Genomic DNA, 11,413 nt, shown 5'->3' on the forward strand with positions numbered 1-11,413 from the left:
AGCTTCGAAGCGGCATCGACCTTGTTCCGGCAGAAAAGTGTAGTTCATAACTGCGACCACCGGATGTCGCAGTTCTGAGGAGGAGGGGGGGGGGAACTGAGACAAAACAATGTTGAGCTCGGTGGCAGTGGGGATTCACTGAGGCGAACCTAGGTAGAAACCAGTTCAACTCTGTCAGTGGGGAAAGCCCCAAATTCTCCTTTTCTTATAGAATCATAGAGTTGGAAGAGATCACAAGGGCCAGCAAGTCCAACCCCCTGCCTTGCAGGAACACACAATCAAAGCACTCTCAACACGTGTTCATCCAGCCTCTGTTTAAAAACCTCCAAAGAAGGAGACTTCACCACTCTCTGAGGCAGCGAATTCCACTGTCGAACAGTCCTGACAGTCAGGAAGGTCTTCCTTATGTTTAGGTGGAATCTTTTTTCCTGTGCCTTGAATCCATTACTTCACGTCCTAGTCTTGCTCCCTCTTCAACATGACATCCATTCAAATATTTAAACATAGCTGTCATGTCCCCACTTAACCTTCACTTCTCCACACTAAACATAGCCAGCTCTCTAAGCCTCTCTTCACAGGGCATGGATTCCAGACCTTTCACCATTTTGGTTGCCTTCCTCTGGACACGTTCCATCTTGTCAATATCCTTCTTAAATTGCAGTGCCCAGAACTGAACACACTACTCTAGGTGAGGTCTAACCAATGCACAGGGGTGTAATGCCCATTGGGCAAAGTGGGCAGTTGCCCAGGGCACCCCCTTGTGGCGGGCGCCAAAAATGCAGGGTTCGTTGGTGCGTTTTTTTTGGTATTTCAGTGGGTTTTCCGTTTTTGGCCTGCAGGGGGAGCAGTTTTTAGGCTAGCAGCACCAAAATTTCAGGGATGTTTCAGGAGACTCTCCTGATGCTATCACCCAGGTTTGGTGAAGTTTGGTCCAGGGGTCCAAAGCTATGGACTAGGGTTGGAGATTCGGACAGTCCGAATCTGGATTTTTACCGAATCTGCACGGATTCGGATGGATTCGGATGAGCAGGGTCCGAATCTGAGCTGTCCGAATCTTAACAGATCTGAATCCATGGGATTCGGATCACCAGCCGAATTGCGTTTTTATTTTTTGGTGTTTTTTCACGTTTCAGCCTGCAGGGGGCGCATTTTTAAACATATCGGCACCAAACTTTTAGGGTATCATCAGGAGACTGTCCTGATGATACCCTCCAAGTTTGGTGCAGTTTGGTTTAGGGGGGCCAAAGTTATGGACCCCAAAGGGGTGTCCCTATCCCCATTCTTTCAATGGGAACTAAGGAGATGAAGGGCTACCCTTTTGAGGGTCCATAACTTTGGCCCCCCTGAGCTAAACTGCACCAAACTTGGAGAATATCATCAGGACAGTCTCCCTGATGATTCTACTAATCATTGAGTACCGATACATCTACAAATACTCACCCTGCAGGCACTCCCAGAAATTTGCACAAGATTCTTTTGTTCTGCAGTGAGGAATTTATAGCTGCATTTGTGCTAGAGTCAATAGAGGGAATTTTCTGATGATGATAGAGAGGGCTGTAGGAGTGCACATTTTTCATGGTGGGAAATCCCACCAAAATTTCTTTCAGGAGTAGTCTTCAGGAGAGTCTCTGGATGACACCCTCATCTAGGTACTTGGGGAACTTTAAGCTTCAGGTAAGCAGTGGGGAGATGGGCCCTACCCATTTTGGGTCCGATAGAATTAAACCACCTGAAACAAAATTCGCCAAACCTGGAGGGTGTCATCCGGAGACTCTCCTGAAGATACCCTGAAAGCCTTGTGACCATACCTTCAGAAATGTGTACCTCTACAGCCCCTTCTACCAGAAATTCATTGACAGCAATACAGCTAAGTCACTGCAGAGCACAGAATCTTGGGCAAATTTCTGTAAGGGTGCTACTGCAGGGGACGCATTTGGCCTTGAGATGTATTGGGCGCAAATTATCAGAAGGGTATCATCGAGGTGACTGTCCTGATGTGTTTGCCCACCAAGATTTAGTGCAGTTTGGTTCAGGTGCATGGACTCCACTCAAAAGGGGGCAGTGCAACTATCCCCATTGTTCTCCAATGGGAGCTGATAGAGGGATGGGGGGCTACACACATTTTGAGAGTCCATAACTTTGGCTCCCTCTGAACCAAACTGCACCAGAACTTTGAGGGGTATCATCGAGGACAGTCTCCTGATGATACTCCTGGAAAGTTTGGTGTCACTAGCTTTAAAAATGCTTTGGTTTCGTGTTAGGCACCAGCTCACTCACTCCAGCAGGCTTCATGTGCAGGAGGCCCGGTGAAACACTTGAAAAACGGACTTTTTAAAGCTAATAGTGGCACCCGAATTTTCAGTGGGTATCATCAGGAGACAGTCCTGATGACACCCCCCAGGTTTGGTGCAGTTTGGTTCAGGGGGGGGCAAAGTTATGGACCCTCAAAGAGGGTCCCTATCCCCCATTGTTTCCAATAGAGAGCTAAGGGGAGATGGAGTGGCTACTCATCTTCTGGAGGAAACGTGGAGTCCATAACTTTGAAAAGCCCCTAAACCAGAACTGCACCAAGCTTGGGGGGTGTCAACAGATTGACAGTCTCCTGATGATACCCTGATATTTAATTGGTGCTGATAATTGTCTAAAAAAATGTTTCGCCCTGCAGGCACCCCCCCAAAAATTTGGCCCAAGATTCTGTGCTCTGCAGTGACTTACTGCATTGCTGTCGATGGGGAATTTCCTGAAAGTGGAGGGGCTGTTGGGGTGCACATTTATCAAAAGAGTACAGTCATTAACAAAACGTTCAGGGTATCTTCAGGAGGAGTCTCTGAATGACACCATCCAGGTTTGAGAGAAACTTTGCTTTATGGGGGCAGTGGGGAGATGGACCCTACCCATAACATTGGGAACTCCTTTGAAGCAACGGTCCTGCCAAACCCCTGGAAGGTGGTCATGTGAAGAGACTCTCCTGAAGAGCACCCCTGAAGAGATTTTATGGAGTTTACCGTGAGAAATGTGCACTCCACAGCGCCCCTCCCACTAAGAAATTTCCCATTGGCTGCAATGGAGCCAGCCAACCACTACAGAGCACAGAATCTGGGGAAATTTCTTTGGGTGACTGTGAGGGGTGCACAGTTTTAGAAAGCTACTGTCACCAAAATTTCCAGGGGTATCATACAGAGTACTGTCCCTATGATACTCCCCAAGTTTGGTGAAGTTTGGTTCAGGGGGCCCACAAGTATCGACCTCAAAAGTGTAGCCCCCATCTCCTGTTAGCTTCCATTGGAAACAATGAGGGATGGGGCACCCCTTTTGAGAGTCAATAACTTTTCCCCCTCTGAACCAAACTGCACCAAACTTGGGGAGAATCATCAGGACAGTCTCTAGATGATATCTTGAAATTTTGGTGCCGCTAGCTTTAAAATTGCATCCCCTGCAGGCCAAAACGTGTAAAAACACTAATAATTAAAAATAAAATAAAACGGACCCGAATTTTTCGGATTTACCTGAATTTTCGGGCATATCCGAATTGGCTATGATTCGGATTCGGGCATACAAATCATTTTATGCCCCAAAATACCCAAATCCGAATTTACCGAATTTTTTTAGTATTGACCAACCCTACTATGGACTCCCAAAGGGGGTGCCCCCATCACCCATTGTTTCCAATGGGAACTAATAGAAGATGGGGGCAACACATTTGAGGGTCCATAACTTTTGACCCCCTGAACCAAACTTCACCAAACCTGGAAGGTATCATCAGGAGAGTCTCTTACTGATACCATCCAGGTTTGGTCAAGTTTGGTCCAGGGGGTCCAAAGCTATGGGCTCCCAAAGAGGTGCCCCATCATCCATTGTTTCCAATGGGACCTAATGGAAGATGGGGGCTACACCTTTGAGGGTCCATAACTTTGGACCCCCTGAACCAAACTTCACCAAACCTGGGTAGTATCATTGGGAGAGTCTCCTAAAGATACCCTGACAGTTTGGTGCTGCTAGCTAAACAGTTGCACCCCTGACAGCAGGCATCCCCCAAATTTCCCCAGATTTTCCTTTTAACCCCCCCCCCCCTTGGCATGGATTTAAAGGGAGAATCTGAAGTCCCCAGTTTAAACATTGAAAGTGATGCTGCTTCAGGGTGGGGGAGAATCAACCCCAAAACAGCATCACTTTCAATGTTGTTTTAACTGGGAACCCCAGATTCTCCCTTTAAGGTGTATTTAAAAGGAGAATCTGGGCTCCCTAGTTTAAACACCACTGAAAATTATGCTGTTTGGGAGTGGATTCCAGCATCACTTGTTTAAACTAGGGAGCCCAGATTCTCCTTTTAAATCCACCTTAAAGGGAGAATCTGGGGTCCCCAGTTTAAATAACATTGGAAGTGATGCTGTTTCCCCCAATTGGGGGGACTGGATACAACACCATAAAACTTTTTCATATCAGTAATAAAACATTTTGAAAGCATTTTGAAAATGTTTTCAAAAAAATATTCCTGCTGTGTGGCATGGCCCATTGCTATATTCAGATTTGTGAGTTGGGGCATGTTCCATAATGTGATGGTGACTTTGAAACAACCTGGTGTAAAAAATCATTGCTTGGTCATGGAGCGGCTGCCCAGGGAAGTGCCAAACTCAGTTTGCCTAAGATGCGCCACTGGTATTGCAAGGAGGGGCGAGGGGGGCTGCGTTGCGCTGGGCATGCGCCTGGGGGCTGCTGCCCAGGGTGCCAAACTCCAGTTTGCCTAGATACGCCACTGGGCGTAGCTACAAGGGGGACGGGGGGTGCACGTTGCACTGGGCATGCGCCTGGGGCATCAAACTCAGGTTTTGCCCAGGGCTCCAGTTTGCCTAGTTACGCCACTGCCAAATGCAGGGTAGAGTGGTACAGTTACTTCCCTTGATCTAGACCAGTGGTGGCGAACCTTTGGCACTCCAGATGTTATGGACTATAATTCCCATCACCCCCTGCCAATTGGCCATGCTGGCAGGGGCTGGTGGGAATTGTAGTCCATAACATCTGGAGTGCCAAAGGTTCGCCACCACGGATCTAGACACTATACTCTTTATTGACGCATCCCAGAATTGCATTGGCTTTCTTGGCTGCCGTATCACACCGCTGACTCATGTTCAGTTTGTGGTCTACTACGACTCCCAGATCCCTTTCTGGAGAGCTGCTTCAGCTTGCCTGGATGGTGTTCTTGGACCCGGGAATGGCCCTGTGGTCCCATAAGGCACGCACATACCTTTAGGAAAGCTGTGATCCTTTTCACCCTCTGGACTGGCTCCACGGCTCCGCTTCTCTCTCCAGCGCTGGGTCCCGCCCTCCAGGGACTCTGTCACAGAAGGATACATGAACACAAGGACACGTGAAGCTACCTGATGGACCCCCAGCCCATCAAGGTCAATATTGCCTACTCAGGTTGGCAGCTGCTCTCCAGGGGTTCAAGCGTAAGACTGCCCCATCACCTACTGTCTGGTCCTTTTAACTGCATACACCAGGAATTGAATCTGGGACCTTCTGCATACACTATAGCAGTGGTGGCGAACCTATGGCATGGGTGCCAGACGTGGCACTCAGAGCCCTCTCTGTGGGCACGCCCACCCAGAGTTCATCATGTGTAGGGGGCAGAAAATCATACCCCCCCACACAGATCTAGGCTGGCTTGGACACGATCCTTTACCTGGGAGTAAGCTCAGTTGCTGGCAATGGGGCTTGCTTCTGAGTAAACCCTCCTAGGGTCATGATTCACCCATTCGAAGCGTTGCACGGTTGCTTCACCAAGCTTACTTCTGAGTAACGCACACCTCGGAGCCAACCGTTTTTCCTAAACTGAAACCTCAGTATTCAGGTTAAATTGCCGTGTTGGCGCTTTGCAATAAATAAGCGGGTTTTGGGTTGCAGTTTGGGCACTCGGTCTCAAAAAGGTTCGCTATCACTGCACTATAGCTATATTCTGTGGCAGCAAAGAATAGGACCTCCATGTTTAGGGGCAAGATATGTGACTAGCCCAAGGTCACCCAGCACGAATGTAGGAGTGGGGAAACACATCTGGTTCACCAGATAAGCCTCTGCCACTCAGGTGGAGGGGTGGGGGAATCTAACTTGGTTCTCCAGATTAAAATCCACCTGCTCTTAACCGCTATACCACGCAGGAACTTCAGCTCTACTTAAATCTGTTGATCAATCCCCATGCCAGCGACCAGCACAATGAATGTTGTGCAGCCATCAAATGAAGAAGAAGAAGAGTTTGGATTTATATCCCTGCTTTCTCTCCTGCAGGAGACTCAAAGGGGCTGACAATCTCCTTGCCCTTCCCCCCTCACAACAAACACCCTGTGAGGCGGGTGGGGCTGAGAGAGCTCCGAGAAGCTGTGACTAGCCCAAGGTCACCCAGCTGGCGTGTGTGGGAGTGCGCAGGCTAATCTGAATTCCCCAGATAAGCCTCCACAGCTCAGGCGGCAGAGCGGGGAATCAAACCCGGTTCCTCCAGATTAGATACACGAGCTCTTAACCTCCTACGCCACTACCTTATGGACCCCCAGTCCATCAAGGTCAATATTGCCTACTCAGGTTGGCAGCTTCTCTCCAGGGGGTACATCTGGATGCAGATGTGCTTCATTTGCCTAATTTACATGAGTTACTGTCAGTTTTTCTTTGCAGAGTTTGCCTTGTGTAGGATCGTGAGCTTGCCAACCTCCAGGTGGGGCCTAGAGATCTGCCGGAATTACACTGAGGGCCCCCAACCCTTTGGAACCTGAAGGCAATGTTGGAATTCCGATACAGCCACAAAATGGCTGCCGCCGGAGGCAAAGCCAGCTGCAAAATGGCCGCCCCAGCTTACCTTCAATCACCCAGTGAAAATCCTTGTTCTGTGGAGGTCGCTGCTGTTATTTTATTATTTCAAAAAATCAGCATAGCCTATCAAATCTCCACTTGCCAACCTGAAGAGTTCCTGGGCAACAGTTCAGTCTGGTTCTACCCATGTTGGTGCCAACATGAGCACCGAGTTTGGAAGCCCCTGATTTAGTTAGTTTAAAAATTCACAAACCTCCTTTCCTCCCTGTGACTGGGTCTCAAGGCAAAACAGACCACCCCCTGAATGTCAGCTCTTCCAAGTGTCCGCAAACCCCTTCCCCACGTTTGAGTTTCCGGCCCTGTTCTATGGGCACGTACTATTGGATGCAGGAGATGCGCCGGCCACTTCCTGCTCCAGTTCCACATCTGGAAACGCGCCCTCGGGGCTCAGCTCTCTCCGCAGCTGCTGAATAAAGAGCCAGCCCTGGGCCTGGAGCTCTTCCATTCTCCCATCAGCCTGCTGTGGAATAGGAGGAGGGAACACGACTGAATAAGGTAAGCGTTGTATTGTCGAAGGCTTCACGGCCGGAAATTCTTCTAGCCCGGAGCAAATTAATTAGGTAGCTAAAAACTGAATTGCTGTATTATTTTTGACCACTGAGGAAGGCCAGTTGGCTGAAACGCATCTGTTCGGTGTATTGCAATTGTGACATTGTATGTATAAGGTAAGCTATTACGGGCCTTTTACAAGTGTAGATTATTTTAGTTTGTAATAAATGCATATATGTATTGTCGAAGGCTTTCACGGCCGGAATCACTGGGGTGCTGTGAGGTTTCCGGGCTGTATGGCCGTGTTCTAGCAGCATTCTCTCCTGACGTTTCGCCTGCATCTGTGGCTGGCATCTTCAGAGGATCCTCTGAAGATGCCAGCCACAGATGCAGGCGAAACGTCAGGAGAGAATGCTGCTAGAACACTGAAGATCCTCTGAAGATGCCAGCCACAGATGCAGGCGAAACGTCAGGAGAGAATGCTGCTAGAACACTGAAGATTCTCTGAAGATGCCAGCCACAGATGCAGGCGAAACGTCAGGAGAGAATGCTGCTAGAACACGGCCATACAGCCCGGAAACCACACAGCACCCAAGGTAAGCATTGCTGGGCCATTCATTTCAGCTCCTATTTGGCTAATTCCGAATAACAGCATCATCAAATCATTCCACTCCAAATTCTTGCACAAATTATTTGGCGTGCCAAACTGCGTCCCGTACGCAGTCTTGTGTTTAGAATCTGGCCAATATTCTATAGAGGCCACTATTTGGCTAATCGTTATAAAATTCTGGTTAAATAGTCACTACCGAAGCTCCAGAAACTCATTGACCCAACTTACCTTGAGTGAACTCCACCATTCAAAATGGTGCACAATAGTTACAGCAAAGATTGGGGAACTGGGTTATGACAGCGACTCCTTCAATATGCTAACCTTTACTGAAACTTTTGCCCTCATTAAAGAGAGGCTGTTAGCTGAATGTATGACAAACGCGAAGTTTTTTACTATTCACTTTTTAACTGGAACTGTTTTTTTATACTATTGTGTATATGCCAATAAAGGCTTGAATTGAATTCGGTGGGGAAAATGAACTTGACCGTTCCAGCAGACCAGCAGCCTTTGGGCTTTATGGACCTGACAGCCCTTGAGCTATGAGCATGTGAGAGGCAGTCATGGAACGTTAGAGTCACGTGACAGGGATCAGGGAGTCTTAGTAGACCACACAAACTGAACATGAGTCAGCAGCGTGATACGGCAGCCAAGAAAGCCAATGCAATTCTGGGATGCATCAATAAAGAGTATAGGGCAGTGGTGGCGAACCTTTGGCACTCCAGATGTTATAGACTACAATTCCCATCAACCCCTGCTAGCATGGCCAAAAGTTCGCCACCACGGGTATAGGGTCTGGATCAAGGGAAGTAATTGTACCACTCTATTCTGCATTGGTCAGACCCAGAAATGGGATCCAGCAGGTTCTCACCAGTTCCCGAGAGTGGGTTACTAATTATTTGTGTGTGCCGAGAGGGGGTTACTAATTGGGGCTGCTTTTCCATTAGAAATTCCATTAGGTCCAAAAACCCTAAAGTCCTGTTGCTTCCTATGTGGCTGGTTAGCGAAGGTAGAACACAGGATAATTCTCCCTGTTGGGCTGTTTTAAAAACATGTTTTAGAAATATGGTAAAGTTCCTGGTTTAAGGAAAGTCTCCTTCTTTTGATTTCTAGAAACAAAATTAAGTATTTGAAAGTATTAAGTATTTGACAGGCAGTCAATTAGAGGAGAAGTCGTTGTTTCTGTTGGCAGTAGACGATAGGACTTGCTATAATGAGTTTAAATTATGGACAGAAAGATACCAGCTGGAAATTAGGAACTTTTTTTTTACAGTAAGAGTTTTTTACAGTAGCAGAGAAATTATTAATGCCCCGCCCCCGGAATGCCCGGCCACGCCCCCGTCGTGCCCCACCCAGCCCCATTGGCGCTACGCCACTGTTTGAATCCCACCATCATGGGAACCTGTTACTAAAATTTTTGGATCCCACCACTGGTCAGACCTCACCTGAAATACTGTGTGCAGTTCTGGGCACTGCAATTTAAGAATATTGACAAGCTAGAACAAGTCCAGAGGAGGGAAACCAAAATGGTAATCCGTGCCCTACAACGAGAGCCTTAGGGAGCTGAGTATGTTTAGTCTGAAGAAGCGAAGGGTAAGGGGGGAAGGTTAAGGGTTCTTCTAATGTTCTTAGGACATTGTGGTTTCATGGGGAACATGCGTTCAGGGCAAAAAGAAAAGAAAAAAATCCTATAAACAGACTTGGACTTTGATTCCTAGAGAGTATTGTTGCTTTGCTAGCACAAATTAAAGACTTTCTTTTCCTGCTCTTTTTATGATACCCTGTGTTGGGGTGCCCTACCTCTATAGCTGTCGTTCTACATCAACCTTGCCCCCCCACCCCACCCCACAACACTAACCCACATACCTGTAGGAAAAGCTGCTCCTCCCCGCTCGATCCTATTCTTGAGCCCTCAGTCATGGCGGTCAGCGTTTGGACCCAGTCGTCCAAACTGGGCCCTGTCCCCTGGAACAACGAGGCGAAGGAGGGGTGTGCAGTGGCGGGTGACCTGCGAGAAGAAATGGGATGAATGACAAAATAAATAGATGAAACCCTTGAGGGGTGGACCGGAGGCATTGAGCCAAGACTCTCGCTTCCCTGTAGGATATAAAGCCGTGGTGCGACCGCACTTGGAGTCCTGTGTTCAGTTCTGGTCGCCACATCTCAAAAAGGATATCAAACAGATAGAAAAAGTGCAGAGAAGAGCAATAAGGATGATTGAAGGATTGGAGCACCTTCCTTATGAGGAGAGGCTGCAGCGTTTGGGACTCTTTAGTTTGGAGAGGAGACGGCTGAGGGGGGGATATGATTGAAGTCTATAAAATTATGCATGGGGTAGAAAATGTGGACAGAGAGACATTTTTCTCTCTTTCTCACAATACTAGAACCAGGGGGCATCCATTGAAAATGCTGGGAGGAAGAATTAGGACTAATAAAAGGAAATACTTCTTCACACAACGTGTGATGGGTGTTTGGAATATGCTGCCACAGGAGGTGGTGATGGCCACTAACCTGGATAGCTTTAAAAGGGGCTTGGACAGATTTATGGAGGAGAAGTCGATCTATGGCTCCTAATCTTGATCCTCTTTGATCTGAGATTGCAAATGCCTTAACAGACCAGGTGCTCAGGAGCAACAGCCGCAGAAGGCCGTTGCTTTCACATCCTGCATGTGAGCTCCCAAAGGCACCTGGTGGGCCACTGCGAGTAGCAGAGAGCTGGTCTAGATGGACTCTGGTCTGATCCAGCTGGCTTGTTCTTATGTTCTTATGATATATAAGTGTGGGGAGTGGATTCTAGAAAGACAACGCAAACGTCTCCTTAGAAGAGTAAAATAGACGAGACAGATTCTCAGTTGCTTTTTATATATGTTTACTAACTATAAGGGAGGGTTACGTGGAGATAGAATAAGAAATCCTTTCTTTCCTGTTACTTGTCTACGTTACTATACATTTGGTTAAATCTTACCGGGGCGTAGGGGGGTAAATGGCGCCCAGGACAAAATGGCGTCCGCCCCCCGCCCTTGTACCCCCCCAGGTGCCCTGCCCCCACACCCACTTACCTCAGTTCAGCCAGCTGCTTTTTGCAGCCAACTGAAAAGCTTCTGTAGGGCCTGGTGGGGTGGGGTGGAGGGGGACCGCCTTCCACGTGACTCACTGGGGGTGCCCGGGGCATTTGTCCCCGGATGTGCCCATTATAGCTACGCCACTGCATCTTGCTAACTGTGTGCTGTCTTGCTGTCTCAGTGCATGACTCCGCTTCCAGGTGGGGTCTGGAAATCTACTGCAGAGATCAGTTTCCCCTGGAGAAGATGGCTGCTGGGGGGGCGGGGGGGGGGGGTTGGACTCTATGGCATTTTACACTGCTGAAATCCCTCCCTTCCACAGGTTCCATTCCCCAAAATCTACAGGAACTCCCTAACCTGGTGTCGGCAACTACAGGGAGGGAAGATCACAGTCCGAAAC

The 11,413-nt window shown here is 48.3% G+C and overlaps 1 protein-coding gene across 1 annotated transcript in view; it reads right to left on the minus strand.

Annotated features, from left to right (window-relative positions):
• The window catches only part of PRSS56 (serine protease 56), a 33,991-nt gene that overhangs the window by 3,465 nt on the left and 19,113 nt on the right, over positions 1 to 11,413 (minus strand). The window contains exons 13-15 of the mRNA XM_048504858.1: positions 9,818 to 9,959; positions 7,174 to 7,315; positions 5,243 to 5,332 (exon numbers count right to left, since the gene is read on the minus strand). Of these exons, the coding sequence (XP_048360815.1) occupies positions 5,243 to 5,332; positions 7,174 to 7,315; positions 9,818 to 9,959 (374 nt within the window). The remainder of the gene's footprint in view (positions 1 to 5,242; positions 5,333 to 7,173; positions 7,316 to 9,817; positions 9,960 to 11,413) is intronic.

The sequence above is a fragment of the Sphaerodactylus townsendi genome, linkage group LG08 (genome assembly GCF_021028975.2).
Source record: "Sphaerodactylus townsendi isolate TG3544 linkage group LG08, MPM_Stown_v2.3, whole genome shotgun sequence".
NCBI lineage: Eukaryota > Metazoa > Chordata > Lepidosauria > Squamata > Sphaerodactylidae > Sphaerodactylus > Sphaerodactylus townsendi.